The sequence below is a fragment of the Emydura macquarii genome, unplaced genomic scaffold (assembly GCF_026122565.2).
Source record: "Emydura macquarii macquarii isolate MOO-44397 ecotype Brisbane River unplaced genomic scaffold, CSIRO-AGI_Emac_v2 contig_2948, whole genome shotgun sequence".
NCBI lineage: Eukaryota > Metazoa > Chordata > Testudines > Chelidae > Emydura > Emydura macquarii.
Window position 1 is genome coordinate 4,451,441 of NW_027133085.1, and position 23,421 is coordinate 4,474,861.

At 38.9% G+C, this 23,421-nt stretch overlaps 1 protein-coding gene across 1 annotated transcript in view; it reads right to left on the reverse strand.

The window, feature by feature from the left end:
- CEP72 (centrosomal protein 72) overlaps nt 1–23,421 on the reverse strand; it is a 44,160-nt gene that overhangs the window by 19,357 nt on the left and 1,382 nt on the right. The window contains exons 2-10 of the mRNA XM_067569843.1: nt 19,729–19,856; nt 17,537–17,729; nt 14,087–14,201; nt 10,457–10,635; nt 9,586–9,689; nt 6,559–6,610; nt 5,703–5,915; nt 3,240–3,544; nt 247–376 (exon numbers count right to left, since the gene is read on the reverse strand). Coding sequence (XP_067425944.1) covers nt 247–376; nt 3,240–3,544; nt 5,703–5,915; nt 6,559–6,610; nt 9,586–9,689; nt 10,457–10,635; nt 14,087–14,201; nt 17,537–17,729; nt 19,729–19,856 — 1,419 coding nt within the window. The remainder of the gene's footprint in view (nt 1–246; nt 377–3,239; nt 3,545–5,702; nt 5,916–6,558; nt 6,611–9,585; nt 9,690–10,456; nt 10,636–14,086; nt 14,202–17,536; nt 17,730–19,728; nt 19,857–23,421) is intronic.

Below are 23,421 nucleotides of genomic sequence, written 5' to 3' on the forward strand. Positions count from 1 at the left end.
AGGTGCTGGAAAGCTGAGTACCGATTATTATGTCCTAGACAGAGACTAAAATCTATAATTTAATCTACACTAGATTTGAATTGTATAGCAAACTTAGAGCCAGAAAACATACTAATCTGTTAATACAGGAAGCTCCTAACTGTTTCCAAGCAAGCCCCAATAAAGTGATTTTTTTTGATACGTCGCTTCTATCAATCTTAGGTTGTCCATTAATCCCAACTGTTAAAATACCTTTTTCTTACTTACAAAGAAATTTCTCATTGCAGTGGAGTGATTTATAACCATTCCAGTATTTGTCCACTAAGTCCAGAAGACGCTCCATAGGTGTTGCTTCATATTTAGCTGACTGAGTTGCTACTTGATGTGTCTCAAATACCTGAATTTAAAAAAAAAAGTAATTATCTCTTTCACAGACCGAACTGCAAATATTTTCAATTTGGTTCATGAAATGTGACATGCAATGAAGAGTGGAATTTAAAGCGACAGTGACAGGTAGTGTTGGCCCAAAATTTGATTATTTAAAAAAAAAAAAAAAAACCTAGAAATTAACATCTTAATATTATCATGGTGCCTTTATAGTACCAGCTAATTTTAAAGATGCAGTTTCCTTTATTGTTCCCAGTTTTCTCTCTCATTTTTATTTCTGAAAAATTGTGGTCTGAAAATGCCTATGCTCGGTTTCTGCCTGAAGGTGAACTATCTAGGAAAAAGTATGACTACAATTTTGTCAACTATTTTTGAGTTATGGAGGGTAAAATATCCTTACACGTGGGGCTGGTAGTGCTGCCTATTAAGATTGCCTGACACTTCCCCTTAAAAGACTGTTTTCAGTTGCTTATAACTTTGCCAAATTTGAACCATTTCCATTGAAATTTTTCATGTTGAGTATTTTTGACTGAAGTTTTTGGAAAAACTGCAGTCAAAATAATTAGGTCATTTTAAAAAAAATCAGCTAGAAAAAATACATTTTGCCCATGTTAAGAACTTCTGATATCCTTTTCTCTGAACAGCTCTGGGATCCCCATTGTTTGCAGGGTGACTTGAAATTTGGCAGGGAATTGGCCTTTGTGTCAGGAACGTGTTGTTTTCCCCCTTGTGTAAGTCTGGCCAAGTCATAAACCTTATTTGGGGGGGGCAACAAGTCTGCACATGTTCTGTGGAGACTTCCTAGACTTCAGTTGTCATAATCTCCAAAGATTCCATCTTCACTGAGAATGCTTGATCCTCTAACAATTCCTAGCGCTGACTAGACTGTCATGCTCCATCTTGGTTAAAATCACTTGCCTAGCACAGGAACTCTATGGCACAAATAGGGATAGAATCCAATATCCCAGAGCAGCATTCAACTGCATTAACCACGAGACCATCCTTTCCCTTCCTGCAATCCCCTGCCTCATTCATTAAACGCCTTCCAACTTCTGCAACAAATAAGGCAGCGGTGTGACAGACAACAGCCATCTTCACTACACAACCCTGATTCATCCCCAGAGCAAGCTTCATTCTGTGCATTGAATGAGGCAACGGATCTGTGGAAAAACCAGCATGTGATCACATAATTAAAGACCGTATTATTTATAACATACATGCAAGGGGCCAAGCAACCTTAATTCTAACATTTTCTAACTTTTGAGTACTTGAATTTGCAAGCTTAATGTTTTTCTTGTGTAATACACACACACACACACACACTATATATATACATGGGGAGAAAAATGTTTTTTCTCTGGGACAACTGCTGTAATTATTTTTTAATAGAGTTACAACAAAAACAATGGAAATTGAAACTCAGCATACATATACAGTACTGCTTGGTTTGGACAGTGCAAAACTAAAGTGTAAGTGATTGAAATGGCTTTTTTTTTTTTTTTTTTTGTTTTTTTTGAGCTTTTCAGATCAGCATCTACTAAGAATTTAAGCAGAGCTCAATGAAGCTCCATCTCCATCTGACACTACTGCAGTCCCTCTTGACTTAGCCAAGGGTCCAGTGCTCAGCTATCTCAGTCTGCTGCTAGGACAATTTGCAGAAGAGAGATAGTAAAGCTCTTACTAAAACACACACAGAAAAAGCCTCAAAGACAACCTTAACATCCAGGGAGAGGAAAAAACAGCATATATATATATAATTGAATCCTATAAGAACAGGGTCTTTTTGCAATGTTAACTGCATATTACAATATTCAACACATTGTAATTTTTCATTTTTAAAAAGTATGTCTCTTTCGGTTCTGATGTATAAAACTTTCTCCAGTCAAAGAATAGCAAAAGCAAATATGGGAATTCACCTCTCCCCATCCCATTCATCTACCTGAGATGTGAGCTACAAAACCAAATTGAGACATCTATACTCTTACATGAATAAGCATGGGGTATTTCCTTTAATTTTCTTTTCTTCCTTTAAAAAAAACCAAACAAAACTGTTGCCAAATCCGCAACATTCTCACGAGTCTCTATTTACTGTAATAAACAAAACAACTCTGAATTTTTAGGGTCCTGAAGAGGATGACTTAACAATTTTTCTCTCTATTAACTAAGGCCATGCCTGTACTGGTACAACTGCACTGCTGCAGCACTTGTGGTGAAGACGCAACAGGAGAGAGTTCTCCTGTCAGCATAAAATAACCACCTCCATGAGCAGCATAAGTTATGTCGGTGGAATAGTGCTGTGCACATGAATGCTTATGTCAGCGAAATTTATGCTGCTCAAGGGGGTGGAACAGTCAAACCCCTGAATGATGTAAATTTTGCCAACATAGGCTATGTTTACACTACATCTTAACTTGAAACTGCTGCAGAAATTCCAGGGCAACACAGAATTCTGCACTGCTATTCCACAGAATTCAGGAGGCCTTCCTGCAGAGTTTAAATCCAATATGCAACAAAGCACACAGGACCTTGCCATATATAGTTAGTATGTCATCTTCACAATTCTCTCAGTCTTTACTGCATCAATGAGATAACAAAGTCAACCCTAAACCATGTTCCTCCGTGGTAGCATTCTACAGTGTCAAATCACATTATGAGCAAATTAAACTGCTATTTCATAATAATGGCTGTGGATGTTATGGGCTCTCATTCATGGTGGGATAAAGATGGTGCACAGAAGACATATTGGTATGTGTTGGAGTAAACAAACTAAACACTTGTTTTTAGTAACTGTCCATTTTAATAGTCCAATCTAATAATAAATAATGAAGCTAAACATTTAGAGAAATTATCAACTCTTCTGTTTTAGTGTTTACCTCTCTGACATCTGTAGTTTTGCTATTTGGCCTTTGCTCTTCAGGTCCAGATCCCTGAATGGAAGAAGGATAGTTTCTGACACTCTCTTGCATTGTTTCTTGTTTAGATACACTTGAACTAACATTAGGTTGTCCATTATTTTTCTGCAAAACTGCAGAGTATGTTTGTTTCTGAACTGCTTGGTCTCTTCCATTATGTGATGCTCTATTGCAATGTAATCCAGATGCTGATAAAGTATTAAAAATCTTCTGAGCCTGTGTATGTATCTTTAGAGAGATGACTGAAGAAGAAATTTCTTGAGAGTCTCCAAAAGAAAAAATAGAGTCACTTAAACAGAACAACTTTGTTCTTTTAAACCATCATCAAAAGTCAAAAGTCATTAGCATGTCAAATTAGCATCAAAAGTCAAAACATGAACAATAAATTTATACAAAGGCTGCAATTTTTTTTCTGACAACTGGTAAAGAGCTTATAAAGTTAATTGGTCCTGAGAAATAGGTCAGGAAAGTAACTTTTTTCAGCTTTGAAATAAACCTGTTTCATTGTTTCATTCAGTGACAGCTATGTATATATAAAATATTTCAACATGAGTAAGATTTACCCCTCACATGGTCTTGTAGTCATTTGATATTATTATGTACAGTGCCACTCTTTTATAGTTATGTTATTGAAAACAAAAGAAAGGCATTGTACAGATATTCTTGTAATAGCTACAAAAGTGTTTGTTTAAAAAAACCTGCCTTTAGTAAGTAAAATCGAAGCCCAAATTTAAAATTTACTGAATTTAAAAAATAATTCTGTCTTAAATGAAAGCATGATGTCAAGCTAGATGAAAGAAGGAATATCAAAATGGTTTATAAGGGAAATTGTCCAAATGGAGTCACTACTTGGGCTCCTTAGTACAAATGTCATTTCATGATAGTAGAATCTATAACTTTTAAAGTACTGACTTTCATGCTAATATGCTATGGAGTCAAAGATCATTGGTGCAAAATATTACTTGGTTTAATTTACTCAGTCTTCATTAAGGGAGAACTGATCATAATGTGGCCAACAACAGCCCTTTGTGCTTAGACCGAAGGACATGAAATACTATTTGTTCAACTTACTATAAGTCTAAGCTATAGGTACATATTTCAGGAAATAAGTGGAGAGTTCATTTATTAAACAATCCTTGTGAAACAGCAAAAATTAGAGCAATATTAGAAAAATCCACTAGGTGGAGCCATTGACCTGGACCAGCTATTAAACCTGAGATCTTCCAAGAAGATTTCAACCAAAATTCTGTTTGGGGACTGTGTGGCTGCTGCGCAGTTCCTATAGATCCTATCTAAGACCATGTCTTCACTGCAAAAGAAAAAGTGTGGGTTCATTGTTTGGTTTTCGCATGGATAGCCATCTCAAGATAGTGGAGACAAAGCACTTATAATTTTTACTAGAGCTGGGTGAAATACTTCAGTACAATTTTGTTGACAAAGCAAACTTTGTATTTGTTTCAGCCATCAAACCGACAAATCAGTTATTCACTCAGCTCTACTTTTTACTTTGCTGTAGATAGTGGAGGTCAGCCCACTGGGGGGCACAGGCTTGATCCTCTACTAGCTACATCGAGGTAAAAGCTACGCATGCCTTGTGTCCACTAGGCTTTTTCACTGAGATAGCTGACTCAGTGATGTTTCTAGAAAAGAGGGGAAGAGGGAGGGTAGTCAGAGGCTCCCCAAATAACTGAAATAAGCTATTGGGCTAGATTCTGTGCGGTACCTTTCAGGAAGCTCAGCACAGAAGGCACCACTCTAGGCATCTTCGAGTCTCCCAGATTTTTACCTGTTCTACAGGCCATTACAACCCCTAGTGTAAGTCAGAGTGGCCCCAAGGGGTGCTCTAATTTATGAGAACCTCTCCAGCTATTTTGCGTTGAAGAGCAACCCCTAGTCAGGCATGTTGCTCAGAACGCCCTATGCCGGGCACTGTAAGGAAGGGAGAGGCAGCATGGAGCCATGTACGCTGCTCCCAAGCTGGTCCTACACCAGGAGAATTTCTCTCCGGGGCCCTTGCAGTTCCATTATGACTCCTTATGCCACCAGATGTGTAAGGTGTGGGGGACACACCCTTCTTTCACCAGCCTCTGAGTAAATAATGTATGCAAGTTAGACTGACTTGAATCTCAAAAAATTGTTTATAATCTTATTCCGAGTAATCACATCTCACTGTACACTATGCTATAATCATATACAGGACACATGGAAATTCACTGGACTTCTAGAAAGAGTTTGATTTTTCATTTGGAGTTAACGGAGGTCTGACTAGAAAGATCAGAAATACTCTTAGAAAACCACAAATGAGATAGTAGAACTGCTGTAATCAGACATTTCCATATAAACACACAGGGGACAATGTAAGTTTTCATTACAGAGGTTAACTGAACTATTCAAGCAAGAACACACAACTTTTGCAGTGGTTACCTGGATGGGGTGTGAAATTAGCATGGGTTGTAATTTTTTTATAAGATTCAGCCTCATCTTGAAATTTCAGATTAGGGTCTCTCTTGGGAAGATCTTGAGTTTTATTGTCTGAAAATGTAACTTTGATGCCATTTTTCCTTTTCTCATTCCCTTGCTTAATGGTACTATGTACAACTGGTAGAGCTGGTGAATGATTAGGCAAACTTCTATATTCTAGGGGGAAAAAATCATGTTTTAAAAGCTTATTTCATCTCCTTAAATTGTGGTAGGAATTAACAGAATATATAAACACAAACCTTGGTATTTGTAACATAGGAAATTCATTGATAGAGGATCACAAGAGTTAATTTTTAAAAAAGATGGTAAACTAATGGCTGTTTGTTTTTGCACTGAAATTAATCCAAATTTTTCATCTTTATTCAGGAAACTGGGTGTGTATAGCTTTATAAATTTCTAATTTAACATTGCAATGAGTCTCCTGTAGGTCTCCATACAATAGCAACACACAGGATGCAGAATTATTTGCATAAGGTATGAACCTAAAATGTTTTCAAATGCTATTACAAGACTAACAATGAGTAATTTTAGCTTTGTGATAAAAGTATATGACACACATGAAGTCAATGATTAAAAAAACTAGAATAGATTAAGTTATTCCTCCATAATATATATTGTTGAAGCCCTTGATCTTTCCTTTATTTGTCAGTAAAACTCCCATAGCAGTATAATTAATGGTAAATAGCCCCATTAAATTGGAATATCCTATAATTGACAAATGAGGTTAAAATCTACATAATCTTTTCTTTGTATATAGACATAATATACAGCACAAGGTTAACACAAAAACAACTGTTACCTTCATCAGTTTCCTGAACTTTCAACGCATTTCTGTTTTCTGAACTAACATCCTAGATTTAAAAATATCAATACATAATCAGTATGAAAACATACAGCACTCAGGAGACTGTATTACAAATCTGATAAAGTGCTTCAAATCAAGGCCTATGGCTTGAAAGCTTTATTCTGCCTCTTAAAATCAAATTAAATTATCTTGCTGAAGCAGTTGCTGCTGCTAAATTTCCAAGGCTCTAAAAGTTTCTATAAAGGTAAAAACTGCTAAAAGGAGAGCTGCACAGCCTTTTTGACAAAAAAGAAACATGTTTAACTAACTTATATTTCCTCTTAATTATTTATCTCAAGCCTCTTTCTTATGTGCCCTAAAAGAGTTGATTATATCCGCTATTATAGAAAAAGCTACATAATCCAGGACTCAGGACAAGTAAATAAAGGTGGCATACATTTTAAAATAATATTTTGTTTTAAAGTGCAAAACTTTTGAGCACATTTCATGATACCAAACCAGTTACAAACAGTTTATTAAGAAAAAGATTTCAAAACTTAAATTTAACTTTAAGTAAAGTGTACAGCCACTTAGGCCCCAATTCTGTAAAGTTTTGTATGCAGATGCTTAATTTTAAGCATGTGTGCAATTCAGCTGATTTCAATGGACTATTCACATGCTCAAAATTAACCACCTGCATAAATCTTTGCAGGATTGGGGCCCCAAAGTTTACAATTCAGTAGAAATTTTTGGCATTATTAACTGAATTAACTGTATTTCCTATTAAAGGACATGTAAATGAATGGTAGGTTAATAAGGAAACATTTCCAAATGAAGTGTTTGTCTAGAGTTCTTCTTTTCTCACTACTTTTTCCCCCTTTCAAAAGAGAGGAAACACACACAAAATGTTGAAGCCAACAGTAGATTTGACTGCATCAGAACAGTGAAATATTTATTAAGAAGTTCATAGCATCCTGGGATGTGAATCTACCCCACACTAGCCCACCATGGACCAACTGTCCATGTGGACCCTGCTGATGAGTGTTAACAGTTTGTTAGTGTGTTTTGATCTATCCAAAGAATTCTACCAAAACACTCCAGTTTGCAGCAAACTAAATGTTCATGTAGACAAGCCCTGAGCCTGAACTGGTGCAAAATTCTAGGGAACAACTGAAGAGTAATTTCTGAAATTGTATATTCTCACTTCCACAACTCATATCTAACAATTTTTTTCAATTTATTTTTTTATATTTTTTTTTATATTTATTTTGGGCCAGACACAATCTCTATGGGCACTTACAATTTTTCTCTCTGACTCAAAGCACCCCCATTACTTAAAGTAGTAACTCCCTCACAAAAAACCTGAGGAAACAGATGAGCTTTGCAATGTGATCCAAAGATAATGAACCTTAGGCTCTCTCTCCCAAAGGGAGCATGATCCAAAACTGAGGACTCTCCTCTGAAAAACACCCTGCCATGAAACCCCTCTCATTTAAATTTGGGGCCTGTCAGTTTAAGGTGACTTGATAATCTCAACTGTCAGACAAAAGTATAAGAAGAGAGGTGACTGCTAAAGTAATCAGGGCCAAACCAATAATGAATTTCTGAGCAAAGATCAACACCTTGAACTGTACCCAGATTAAGTTGGCAGCCAATGAAGACTTTGGAGCATAGATATATCATCCTTTTGTAAAATGCTCCTGAGTTTGCAGCACATTCTGCTTTAAATCTCTCTTCCCATGCAATACTACCCAATTGGGGTTGAAACCAACCTGCACATTAGTAATTGCATGTATTAACGGATGCCGTGTTGGCTCTACAATTGATTTTAATGGGCATTTGTCCATTTCTACCAAAGAGATTTTGTCTATCAAGCATCTATCATTCTTTTGGAATTCATATAAATATTTTAATAATGAAAACAAACCAAACACACAATAAAAGCAGAGCTCCATTTTGAACTTTTTCTACTAACCAACCCTCAGAATACTGAGGGTATGTCTATTCTGCAATAGAATAGAATATGGTTGGCCTGGGTCAGCTGATTTTAGGTTCGTGGTGCTCTAAAACCCTACACGGGGGTAGTGGGGCGTTGTCCCAGAGCCCAAGTGTCTACATTGCAATTTCATACCCCTGCAGCTGGAGACTGTCAGCTGACCTGGGCTAGCTACGGCTGTGCTGGTGGCCTTTTATTGCAGTGCAGATGTAGCCAAAGGGGTCCTAAAATTCCCCACTGTTGCTACTACTAGTGGAGTTCTACTGGTGGTAGCATTGGTAGGAGGGTTAGTGAAGTTTAACTGCCAGCATTTTAACCATTGTATTACCTACTCCTACTCAGAGCAGGACTAAATGTGGTTAAAACAGTGGTAGCCACAAGAGACTTATTGACTTACTACTAGTGGAGCTGAACAGGTGGTAGCAACAGGGAGAAATTTTAGGACAAATATCTAGCATAGACCAGGACAAAGTATTAAGGAAAGAGATGAGGAAGGTGTAGACAAGGTCAAAGAGGTAAACACAGTACATGATTACCTTCACAATGGTACAAAGTATTTCTGTGACCTGCAGTGCTCTGGCCATTCCAATTTTAAACAAAAAACATCAATTAAACTAAGGTGAATATACCAGACAAAGACTAGATTCAGACATTTTAAGACCATTTCATTTACAGCCAGAGGAAGGGCATTCCTACATGCCTGCACTTGTATCGACAGTGTTCTTCCTAAAACTGTACATTAGCTTACAGCAGTGTTTCTCAATTGATGTTCTGCGGAACCCTGGGGTTCCGCGGGAACACTGTTAGGGTTCCGCGAGAAAGTGACTCCACGCCGCCGAGAGCAGCTGTTCTCCTCTGCGCTGCTGAAAAAGGGAAGATGTCCCAGATTTTTCGGCGGATGGTATCAAGTATGAGTGTAATTTCCTCGCAGAACCTAAAGGGTTCCGCGGGGAAATTTAATTGAGAAATGCTGGCTTACAGGCTCAAATAGTTAAAGACAACACAAGTTTGTTTGTTTTTGTGTGTGTGTGTTTTTTTTTTTTTACCATAGGCATATTTGCTTGTTGCTTCCGCGCTTGTAGGCTGATGGGTCTCGTTTCAGATTTCCGATTCATAGTAATGCCAACATTATCTTCAATATTGCGAATACCTCAGGAAATAACAGACTGAATTAAAGTTTAGTAGTTTTATAAAACACACTAAGTTTAATAGGGTTGAAACATAATAGCTATACATGTGAAGCGAGAGGAACTATATAGAGGCACATATATAGTGGATCTTGGAGGATCCACTAGTTTGAAGATTCAATCTTCCTGTTACTTCTACAGGGGTCAAATCCAGCTCCCACCCCCAAATGCAAGAAAAATTCAAAAGAATGTCCCTCAAAGCACTTTTCTTTCCAGTAGGTGGGAATAGCCCAAGGGGAAGGTGACATGGCACAGAATTCTTAGGGCTCCAGTACAAGTTTCTGGCTATAATATTTGCATGGAGGGAAAGTACTACTACTGCACCATTACAGAACTCTTTTGGTCTTGTTATGATTTTTATTTTATAGGAGTATTTTATTTCAAACTTTCTACTAAGGTATATGTCACAAGATAATGGAGGTTTTATTCAATTTTTCTTCCATATAGTATATTTCATATAAAATATTATACATAATAAATATTTCAGTGGAAAAGTAAGCAAAGAATATCAATGTTTGCATACAGTTCTCTATATAATCTTTAGTCTTTTGTTTATTTTATGCAAGCAAAGTAAATGGAGTGCTTTAAAAATGTTAGTGATGCATTTGAAAAAATTCAAAGTCATATAGAAGATATGGTCCCTAAACTCTGAAGATATCCTGTTTAAACTATTCAGTAAATATTACCTAACTCATTTTTATGACAAATTTTTAAATATATATCAACATACTTTGTAAACTGTGAAATTCTACTTCAGGGTCCTTTTTAGCAGATCCTGTTATTCCAAGAGGTTTGCTCAAGTCCCATTCACACTTTGTAATTAAGTTTAGCACTGCTTCATCCTCTTCATCCAACACGGAACACTTCTTTGACATGGAGTTAATATATGCTATCCGGGGCTTGCCAGATCTGTTAAGGTGACAATTTGATAGCATATTTTCTTTATTTTAATCTTGTGGTTCCCTATATTTAAAGATCCTTTTTGTGTCAATAAAAACCAACTTTAACATTGATACTTAGTAAAATAAGTAGTGGACCAGCCAAGTTTTTTTTTTCTAGGTAACAAAACAACTAATCTTTTACAAGATATTAGATAAAGGAAATGATGTTCTTTTGGTTAAGGAACTAGACTGCCTCAGGAGATCTGGTTTTAAATTCTAGCTCTGCCACAAATTTCCTCTGAGATCTTAGGTCAATCACATAATCCCTGAGTCTCAGTTCCCCATCTATGAAATGGGAATAATACTTTCTTTCTTCCATCTTTTGTCTGTGTTGTGTTTTTAGGCCCCAATCCTGCAACTGACTCTAATCTATATTATAATTATTTGGGGGAGGAGGGAAGAGTTAGTAAATAATAATGACACGTTGAAAGGAATCTTCCAACACATTCTTAACTAGTAAAATTAAAATGCTGATTTGCATGCAACTGCCCCACTAAGTTAAGGTTGACTATAAACTGCTACAGCAAATTATTATTTAAAACTTGATTTAAGTTCCAAAATATTTAATATTTGATTATTGAACAATTCTATTCTTATTTAGGATTTTAAAAAGCAATAACAGCATATGAAATTTACAGCATGACAAGATTAACACTTGCTAATAAAGGTACATTTTCTAACACTGTATCAAGAATACATTTCTTCAGTTAAATAATATTTTTCGAGATATGTGCTCAATCACACGGGCTCCTGAAAAGCAGTTACAGCTGAACTGGGGTTGGATGTCTCAAGCATCAAAGTAAAAGGAGACGTTCCACAAAGGGATTTAGGTGCCTAACTGCCACTTTAGGTTCCCAACTCCAAAACCTAGATCTTCAAAATTCCATTCAGCTGCTGCATAACCCTGTAGGTGCCTAAATTCCCTAGTACTTAAGTTTCTGCCAGTAAAGTCCCCTAAATTTTTCCTGCCCAGAGTTAGGTATATAAATCTCTTTGAGAGATGGGGCTTAAGCCACTCCTCTCTCCTACTGCCTGCTCAGCTTGCTGGCTTTTGTGAATCTCTTCAAGTGCCTAGAACAGGGGTGTCAAACTCATTTGCTATGGCGGGCCAGATTTGAATTAAATGTACTTCAAGTGGGCCATACATACCATAAATCAAAATACTAGGCACTTTTGGAGCTCCATGCGCCGCCGCCAGAGTACACAGATCTCATGGCAGCGCGTGCCCTGCCGCGACATCTCGCGGCGGCGTACTCCCTGGCGGCAGCACGTGACGCTGCCAGAGAGTACAACACTGCGAGATGTCGCACCAGCACATGCTGCCTCGAGGGGCTGGACCAAAAAGGTTGACGGGCTGTATCCGGCCCGCGGGCCTGATGTTTGACACCCCTGGCCTAGAGAGCCTGATCAGTGCCTCCTTTTGCTAGGCACTGTACAAACATAATAAAAGGACTGCCCATTTCCCTAAGAATTTACAATTTAAGTACGTAACAGATTAAGTAATAGTAACTGAACTGCTTTTATAAAGGAGATCCACAAGGGCAAAAAACATTTTGAATACCAGAATCCCTCCCACCATAAATCCATTTGTAATGATATTCACCTCCAGAAAATGATCTGATGTCCAGCTCTGGATGTAGAAAGACAGGCCAACAGGCACTGAGGGTGGAATCCACAAGGGGACTTCGGTGCTATGACACTGATTGTTGAAATGCCTAACTTTTAGGGCCTATGAAAGTATAGTAACACTGTGATCCTGAGTTAGGATCCTGTGATCCACAAAACCTGAGTTAGGCACCTAGGTTCCCCATACGATGCAGGAGAAAAGATAGACACCTTCAAAAGCACTCCACAAAAGCCAGCATGCTAAGCAGGGAGCCACCTAAGCTAGCCAATAGGAAATGCCAAAGTGGGTTTGTGCTAGGTACCTATCTCTCGGTGGGGTAGGAGGCTTAAATCCAGGTTGCAGGGAGGTTCCTATCTATGCTAAGCAATCTATGATTGGAAACCAGCTACCTGGAGTCAGACGGCTTAAGCACCTAAGCAGTTTCTTGTAGGAATGAGTTAGGCACCTGCCTTACGTACACATAATTGCAAGAGGAGGAAGGGGTTCCACTGCCCCAAACTTATAACTTTTAGCCCCATGATTAAAGCATTCACCTGGGATGTAGGAGACCCATGTTCAATTCCTCTTTCTCTGGCAGAAGGGGAGAGAGGATTTTTTCCCCACTTCTCAGGAGAGTGCTCTAACATAGAACTATTTTGATGTGGGGCTCTCTCCTGCTGAAGCTGTTCCACTGCAGATAAATAATGAAAGTGTCATTGGCCAGAGAGAGTGAATGAGAATAACTCTATAGTCCAGTGGGTAGGGCACCTACCTAGGAGGTGGGAGACCCTGGATGCAGTCCCTCTACTCCAATCACTCAAGAATGGTTTCAACAGGAGAGACTGAAGGAACCCCACATCATAATATCCCATAGCTCAGTGGTCACAGCACTCTACTAAGAGGTGGGAGGCCCCAGTCCTTCCTCCCTCTCTAGCACAGGGGGGAATTGAACCTGGGCCTCCGACTAAGACTAACCATTGGCACAAAAATTATAAAATGGGAGGTGTGGCTGCCATCACCACCTCCCACCAGATTTTGAGTGGGACCTGATCTGGGAGGTGGTCTCTCAGCATGCTTGCTCATTGGGCTCCACCTGCAACTTAGGCGGATGAGCACCTCCCCCTGGCTCAGAAATCTCTAGGGCATCAAGGAGCCTAGCGTTAAGAAGCAGTGTGCCTACCCAGAGGCAGCAACATAGGTGCTGTGGGGGGAATGTCTACCCTGAAAATGTTAGCATTGAGTGAGTTGAAGCACCTCCACTGTTCGGCAGGCATTTTGTGGCTTTGCAGCCAAGCCCAGACTGGGACTTTGATGCCTAAGTACCTCCATGGCTCCCACTTTTAGATATTAGAGATTAGTGCCATTATAAAAATCTGGGTTGATGGGCACAAGCACACAGAAAGGCTTAGTTATATCGGGAGAATGACAAAGACAGAACTGAATATGAACTGCATGAACTGACAAATGAAGAAACAGCAATCATGTAACTGGTAATGAGCAAGAATTCCTAAACCAGAGATCTGTGGTATTCAAAACACATAGAAACTTGCCTGAAGGAATTTAATGCACAAGAAACAAATTAGGAAGGTTTGTCAGACATGGACATGGGTATCTTCCCAAAGTAACTCGTAAGATTGACACTGAAGGGACAAGAGAACCTTGTAGACTTTCCAACTGTTTCTACAGCTGCACTTTATGATTCTTGCACTAAGAATGTTCATGAGCTCACCTAAGTGCAGTATTTGCTTTTGAATTAAGCCCTAATTTGCTTTCCAACATTTCAGAACTACCGCTTCTGTTAACTTGTTCATACCTTTCAATTTCATTCACTTTTGCTGTTGGTGAAGAATCTTTTAATTCAAATGCATGATCTGTAGTGAAATGCAAGAGGGATGCCTTTCGTTCACTCTCTCTCACTGGTCGATCATCTAGGAAAAAATCCGCACAAAAAGGAATCAATCGCATTAATATTTTTCACTACAGCTTTTAACTCAGGAAATCAGAGCCATATCATGGAACTTTCAAGCTGACTACATTTACCAAAGATAAACCTATTTTGCTAAGCAGTGAGGGTAGAGATTTTATCAGGTCAGTTTTAAGGAAAAGACACAATGTGGTCCTGGTTTGGAAAAAAAAGGTCAAAAGTTAAAAAAAATATATTTCTGAAGGTTCCATTTGTAGTGAAAACAACATGTTCATATGTTTAGGCTAATCTTATAGAACATAATTGCTATTCTAGAGCCAACATTTGTAAAACCAACTCACTCTCCACGGGCTTAAAGTTTTGTGTCGGGGTTTTGCAGATTTTTTTTTAACTTGAAGGTATCTCATAATTCATTTGTACTAAAACAATCCCTTCATATTTAAATGGACTATAACAGAGAGGAATGGTTCTCCTCATCTTGATAGCAGGTGTTGGAAGCCAGTCTGGAGCTGCAGGCCAGCTATTGTTGACTTAGTGGTCAGGTATAGCGTATTGGATTCTGCCCCGGATACAAGGGAGAATAACAGACAAGGAAAGAGAGCCTGGAAACAGCCACTCCCTGTGGAAAGATTTAGGCTGGAGTTAAATGTAAATTTAGAATTACCTTTTTGTTAACAAAACCAGAGACCATGAGCTGTTAGCTGAAATCCTGACTCCACTGAAGTTCAATAGCAAAACTCCTATTGATTTCCAGGGGGCCAAGATTTCTCCCTTTGACTCTGCAATGAAAATAGAGCTATATATTGGGAGCTAACTGGCAACTCCACCCACACAGACATAAGTGAATTCTGTTTTAATGCTAGCAGGAGGGGAAGATGGCCTCGATGACCATAATACAAAGAAAATTAAGACAATTAACTAGTCAACAAATATCAAAAGTTAAAGCGAGGTTTATATTTGGCATGTATTTTTTTTAAGTTAACACCTTGCTATGATAGTTTAGCTGAATGTACCTAACACTCCTTTTTAAAGGATCCATATACTTAAATCTTTAACTCACAAAGCTACAACAATGCTATTGACAGCAAAAGATATGCAAAGCTACAGACGCTACTGAAAATGGGTCATTGTTCTGAACAATTCTATGGGAAGGGGAAAAGAAAAGTTCTCAGAGTGATATTTTAAGTATTAGTTCTTCTGTGAACCAATCCACCAATTATACCTAAACAATAGCTAGCACAACTTCCTACAGGGAGCAGGATATGGTTTTCTTCCCCACGTACCCACTAGTAATATGTTAGCTGTGGGCACAAGGCTTGATAAGTATTATCAAAAATTTTGAAATATAAATAAATGCAAGAAGGAAATAATAGTAAGCTTTCTTATCAAAACATTTACGTATACAGTTAATTTGTACAGTAGGTGTGCGTATTTGTGCATCTAATTAATCAAATCATATGTTCATAGAAAATATTGATACAAAAGCATAACAGAATAGAGCACCCTTTCATATTACAAAGTGTTTCCTCTGAGCCTTTATTAAAACAAGTATTTTGCATTTTCAAAACATATAGTCAACCTTGGTAATTTTATTTTCATATTAAAAATAGGATGGGATTTTCAAATCCATTCAGTATTGGCTTTATTCTGCTACCATTGAAGACAAGTGGAGCAAAGTTAGGCCAGTGGTGAGCACATTAGAAAATCACATCTATAAAGTCTCTTAAACTGTTTGCTACTTAAAGAACATCTGTAATGGGATATTTGAATGATCTAAAATTGTTAAACAAATACTAAATGCCCTAAAGAACCATGTTATGAAGGTTTTTACACATCCGCTTTGAACTCCATTATTTATCTAAGTTCATGCAATAGCCAGCCCTGCTGTTGATAAATGGCACTGGCTCCGTCTCAGACACTAGCATGCATTAAGCTAGTAATGTCACATCAATCACAGAATCCTTCAGGCAAGTTGCATTCACACAGAAGCACAAGTATAATGGTAATAAAAACAACATGCTTGAACGTAGGTTAGATATGTGCACAAATCGATGGTCTCCAGTCAATCTATCTAGATATCTTAGGTACATATATGGCCCCCATTACCACAGTCTGAACATCTCACAGTCTAATATATTTATCTTCACAACAATCTGTGAGGCAGAGAAGTAATATTATCTCTGTTTCACGGCTATAGAACTGAGGCATAGAGACTAAGGCTCAGTTTCACAAAGGTATTTAGATTCCTGACTTCCACTGATTTCAGAAGTTAGGAGCCTTTGTGGACCTGGACCTAAGTGACTTGCCCATAGTCACCCAGGAAACCTGTCGCAGAGCAGAAAGCTGACCCAGGCTTTCCTGAATCCCAGGCTAGCTCTATGGCCACTGGCCCATCCTTCCTCTCTATCTAATCCAATCATATTCTTTCATATTTTTAAAAAGTTTATAAATAAAAAGGGTATCTGAAGTCCTACTGACCATTTAGCTAGCCATTATTAAGGCACTTGGCTTTCCAGGTGGAGAGATACAAAATTTTGTTTAATTCATTTAAGAAAAATCCCCAAAAACATATTCCTAAAAGTACGTATATAGCCTATAAAGAATAAATGCTGACATAGTATAAAGGTTTTATTAGTACTCATATGGAATAAACTGCATAAATGACACACCAGACACACTCTCGTTACATAAGTATATATATTGTGACGGGGCCAGCCCTGACGGCTATAGGAGGGTGCTGGAAGGCATATATATCAGCCCCAGGCTTAGCAAATCTTTGTTCCCTGGGTGATCCAGCTGCGGCCACTCCAGGGCAATTAGGCCAATTAGGCCAATCAGGCCAGCTGGGGCCAATCAAGGAACTTGCCCCAGCAGTTAAAAGCCTCCCAGTCAGGCAGACAGGGGCAGCTGAGAGGGAGTTGAGTAGAGCTACTACAAGGTGTGGAGTCAGGAGTGGAGCGGCTGCAGCTGCAAGGTGTGGAGACCGGAGGAGAGCCACAAGCCGAGCCACAAGCCGGGGGGGCTACAGAAGAGCGACCCAGGGAAGGTAGTAGCCCCTTGGACTAAGCTGTTTGAGGCTACTCCTCGCAGGGTCCCTGGGTCGGGGCCTGGGGTAGAGGGTGGGACCGGGCCCCCCCCTGCTCCCACCCAGCCGCACCACCGGCATAGCCGTAAGGAGCGCAGACCCACGGGGCAAAACAGGCTCACCTTGCCACAATATATATATACATTTTTTTTTTTTTAAAAGCTCTTTCATATAAGATACCTAATACTATACCTAAAATTTCAACAACTCAAGTTCAGTTTTGAAGTTCTGAATTGTACAGTTCACCTACTCACCTAATCGTCTAAGGTTAGGAAGCATGTGCACAACAAAAAGACGATAATCAGATTCATTTTTAACTACAGGGTTCAGCCGGAAGTCCACATCCTTGAGTGCAGTTAAACTATGAAGTCGAAATATTTCTGACAGGGATGAAATGTGATTGTAATAGAGATTGAGCTTTTCTAAAAATATCAGATGCTGAATACCCTGTTAATGTAAAAAAAATAGAAACAATATTAGTTTGTACTCATGACTCCAATAAACTTTGTTTTCATAAAGTGTAATAAACTAGTTCATTGATATAAATCCAAACCAGGCAACTAGTGACTTAATAGTCTTTTACTATCTGACTGTACCTGTTTTATATGAAACTGCTTTCTGTTCAGGTTCTAGCGCACACATGAACACTTTTGAAAACCTTGCAAACAAAAATAACAAGTGACATTATTTGTTGTATCAAAACTATCCTCCAATAAGATATTTATTCCAGAAAGGGTTGTAGCTGAGTGGTAGAGCAATGTTGTGGATAACTTAATGACCCCTGTCCATGCCATACCTTTTCTGTGGATATAAAGTCCTTCTGTCTTCAAGTGGCATCATTAAACATTTAAAAACTTCTAGTGATATTTAAAACATTTTTGAAGTTAAAAATATTTTGCTCAGCAACATGAGTGGTGGTGAAATTTAAGAGTGGTGAAATTTAAATGTGAATTGAGCACCTCTTTAGTATTGACATTCATCAATCTGAACTCTTCAAGCTATCAAGAAAGGCTATATATGTTACTTTATTTTACAAAATATACTGTTAAAAAAACCCAAAACAGCATGGAAACTAAGAAAATTCATATTAGCAGCAGAAAATTGAACCTCATTAAACTAGCTATGTTCTAGCTATGAACCCAACCTAAAAAGAAAACTCTGTAGTGCTGGACATATTGATGCTGTTCTTCACAAAAAGAGTTTGAGATAAGCGCTTGTGCTCTGATCCTGCAAAGATTTAAGCACATGCTTAATATTCCCTACATGAAGAGACCCATTGATATTGATGGAACTCGTGTGTCAAATTAAGCATGGGCATAAGCCTTTTTAAGATCAGGGCCACAGCCTGAAAAAGGTGATGGATTGAGCACTTGAAACTAAAGTCCTCCTTCAATTACAAAGGAGCTATAGTACAGGCACGTTTCCCAATACTAAACCATCAAAGTGCTAAAACCTTTGGGAAAGACAAACTGTAAATTTAATACATTAGTTCAGACTTCATGTCTGCTTTTGTTGAGACTATTACCAAGGGCGCCAATTATAATCTGGACTCCAGCCCTCTTGGAATTAGACTAAAATTACAAAATTATTTCACACAGTTCTTTGAACAGGCATCAGAAAATAATTTTTAACCAGTAGCTCAGGCTAGATTCAAAATTGTCACTTCAAGACCAATCCTCCAAAGTCACTTCCATTTACTTGTAAAAATGTTATTCACAAGTGTAAGTGTTTGCAGGATCAGGGCCTAAATCAGGATCTGTATGCTATGCTGGGGATGGAATAGGTAGTGACCTTGCTCACAAAATACTTATTTTCTTCAGAGATACTGAATTTCAAGTTTATCAGAAGGTAAACTGGCTCCCTCTCCATCCATACCCTCCATTATTTTTCCCTATTTGAATTGCAGGATGATTGTCGAATAATTGAGGCTGAGTTGTGGACAAGACATGGGAAATTGCAGAAAAGTAATAATGGACCTTTATTAATTGCGATAATTTGGAAAAGCCAGAGAAGACCTATTTGTTTAAGAAAAATTTGCTGAACAATATAAACACTCAAGTATTATGTTATGCCTGCTAATTTTTTTGATAACCAGACATTTTGCAGCAGCCATATTACAGTCATTGATGTGCGGGGCTGATAGCAGGAGCCCTGCCATGCACAGGGCTGACAGCAGCCGGCTAATGCCCAAGGTGACAAAATTGTGATGGAAGCCTAATATTGCAAGATCTGCAATTTCTACAATATTGCAAATTAAATAGGGTCTTATCCATAAAGTACCATGTTTGCAAAGGACAAAAAACCCCAATATTGTTCCAACCTCCATAAACCCTCAACAGGACTCCCCCAATCCTCTCGTCCCTTCTCCATAACTTCCAAGACCCAACCCAGTTCCTGTTATATTTGTCTTAAATAATCATTTTAAAAAATTAAACAAAAAACATACCTCCAAGCTAACCAATGTATTGCGAGAGAGGTCTAAGGATTTTAGGCGACTGAAATTTTTCAGAGAATTTCCTAAATGAGTAATCTTGTCATGATAAGTTCCAGGAAGAGACAAGGATCGGACATCAGCTACAATGAGAAAATTTGAAACCTGAATATATTTATCATTATAAGAAAAATGAAGTTATTGAAATTATTCTAATTCTTTTAAATACCCCTGATATTGAAGTGACAGACAATGCAAGTCACATCTGTTTAAGTATTTTTGTGATTTAGGGTTGTGTGTGTCAGTGACTTGGAGAATATTTACCATGGGTAAGTGGAGCTAACAATGACAGGGATTGGCCTCCTTGTGCATATTTGAGAGCAGATTTTAAAAACTGGCTGGGTATGCTGCTTGAGATAGTATACTTTCCACCTGTATTACTTCCCACCAGGCTGTCTGCATGGAAATCTAGCCACAAAGGTAGAGGACAATCCCACAGAAAGCAACATTTCTGCATCCATTCTCAAAAATGTAGTGACATGCACATGTGGCCAAAGAGGGATGAATCTGTAAATTATGTTTCTTGCAATCAGATTACATCTATATCAACTTGTGTACAGAGTATACCTATTTCAAAACAGAGTATACTTATTTCAACTAAACAGATGTGTGTCAGAAAACCACTAAATTACTACAATAAAACTTAGTTTCTAAACAAACAGTTTTGCCATCTAATGGATTTATTGGCATGTACTTTTTTGTACTCGTCTTCTGGGTCTATGTGTCTTCCCTACTTCTTTTAGCAGAAACAGCTTGTGTATCATCAGATAAATAACCAAATGGCCCCGAAACCCCCCTGCGAAAAAAAAAATTGCAAGCCATGTGGTATTTGATTGTGATGGATTGTAAGCACCTACTGAGTATCCACTGTTCCTATAGAAATCAATTGGACATAAGGGTACTCAGCACTTTGCTCCAAGCATTTAGCACCTTTAGGATAAAATACTTTTCAGCAAGAATGCACTTTACCTAATATTCCTAGATCAAATAACATAAAAGTATTATTAGTGATGTACTCAGGGCTGTGCAGTAGTGAAGCTCGATCATGGCAAAATGGTGGATTGTCACTTTTCCTGCATGGAGGATGCAATTTTGTTCTCAAAATGTGTGCAAGGTCATGCCACATGGAGGATGCCATTTTAGGGCAAAGTAGCATCCTCCCAAAATGGCATCCACAAGCACCATGCATGTGAGGTCATGATGGTAGGAATATTTTGGCAGATGCCCGTTCAGGACTATACACTGGCTCATGACTGAATAATATGTCATGACTGAATAAGATGAAATTGCCATCTATTCTCCTCTGTGTGCAGTTGCAGTTAAAAAGAAAAGGTGGCACAGTCACTACTGTAAGAAGTCGGCTTAGTCATACAAAAGCAATAGTGAACAGGAAGATTTCTGTGATAGGTAGGGAACATAATGCCATTGTGATGGGGTATTTATGCCACACACGTGGTGAAATGGTCAAAATGGACTGAGGAGGTCAACTAACACACCTGTTTTCTCCTGAAGATGCATCAGGCTTAATTAAAGATGAAACCCAGCAAGGGAGGAACTGGATGGTTTCTATAAAAGGAGGAAGACCAGCTCAGACGGGCGATGCACGAAAAGAACTCTACAGTTCCTCTCTGAATTGCAGAGGCTGTATCCAGGAGGAACAGAGATGTCACTAGGGTGGAGCATGCTCTGGCAGTGAGCCCTGAAAAAAGGGCAGGATCTGGATCTCCAGGAAAGAAATCCAGGAAGGGATTCAACTGAAGATCTTCAGGAGGCAGTTTACATGTCTGTGGCATGCCCCGATGGCAGAGGGCTGCAAGAGTGATAGGAACTCTGAGAGTGGACTTGGTAGAAGGCTTACTCATAAGCAGACAACATTGGTGGCAGACAGAAGTGGAGGATCCAAAGAAGAGGCAAGGATCCAGAGAAGTAGTTCTGCAGAAAAGGACCTGGGGGTTACAGTGGACAAGAAGCTAGATATGAGTCAACAGTGTGCCCTTGTTGCCAAGAAGGCTAATGGCATATTGGGCTGCATTAGTAGGAGCATTGCCAGCAGATCAAGGGAAATGATTATTTCCCTTTATTCAGCATAGGTAAGGCCACATTTGGAGTATTGTGTCCAGTTTTGGGCCCTGCACTACAGGAAGGAAGTAGACAAATTGAAAAGAGTCCAGCTGAGGGCAACGAAAATGATTAGGGGCTGGAGCACATGACTTATGGGGAGAGGCTGAGGGAACTGGACTTATTCACTCTTCAAAAGAGAAGAGTGAGAAGGGATTTGATGGTAGCCTTCAACTACCTGAATGGGGGTTCCAGGGAGGATGGAGCTAGGCTGTTCTCAGTGGTGGAAGATAACAGAACATGGAGCAATGGTCTCAAGTTGCGGTAGGGGAGGTCTAGGTTGGATATTATGAAAAACTTTTTTCACTAGGAAGGTGATAAAGAACTGGAATGGGTTGCCTAGGGAGGTGGTGGAATCTCCATCCTTATTGGTTTTTAAGGCCCAGCTTGACAAAGCCCTGGCTAGGATGGTTTAGTTGGGGTTGGCCCTGCTTTGAGCAGAGGGTTGGACTTGATGACCTCCTGAGGTCCCTTCCAATCCTAATATTCTATGATTCTAAGTAACTGGTGAGAGTGAGCATTCTCCATAAGAATGGAAAGCTGGGGAAGACTCCAAGATGGATTAAAAATTTAAACCTGAGGGAAGGGGCAGAAGTTGTTTTCATTCTGGTTTGTATTTTGCTTTTGAGTATTGTTAAACTACTCCAGGAAAAGTCCTGTATTCTGACAGAAAAAAGGAACGGAAGAGGTAGTTGCGGAGGGGCAAGAGACATCCTACTGATGACCAGTGCTCTATGGAACACGGTCCGTTTAGGATGTTGATACTGTGGAAAGGAGACTTTAAAGTAACCTGCCTGGAGATCTGAGTCACAAGAGAGACACTGCAGTGTCAGAATGGATGTCAGCAGGGAGCACTAGATGAGGAAAATTAATACCCAAACACAACCATAAGGGGGTACACATCAACAATGAGTCCACTCTTCTGCTGCCATCGAATTCTCTTGAATCTCTACTTGATTTGAAAAAAAAATTAGGGTGCAACTGTGTGCTGTGGGGACTAAGTGGAAATGTGATATCATATCACACTAAAGGAAACATTGGGAGCATACATCCTGAGCAAGAAACGCTGAATCACACCACTCTTACACCATTGGGAGTTCCTGAGCATGCACATGCTGTGTGCCCACTATTACACCTCTTTGTAGGGTGCACCTTACTTCCTCCTGTCTTGCATATGGCTTTCCAGTGTATAGCACTAGCAGACTTGTAGTGTTCCATTCACAATGCATCATGGGGATGTTACATGCCCCTCAAGTGCACCAAATACAATTCACCCTGATGCTTGTGTGAGCCATGCAAGAGATGGCAAAGTGAGTCTCTTTGTGCCATTTCCCATATTGCACGTTCATTAGGTGGCAGGCAAAACTGGTCCCAAAGTTTCTAGCTTTTATCATTGCAAGAGAACCACACAGTACTGTCTTTGTACATCTGCAGTCAGGTGTCTGTTGCCTGTAGCTTTTCCCAATTGACATTAAATTAAATTAGAATTAAAACAGTCTATTTTTCTTCCATGCTACTTCTTTTCATGTG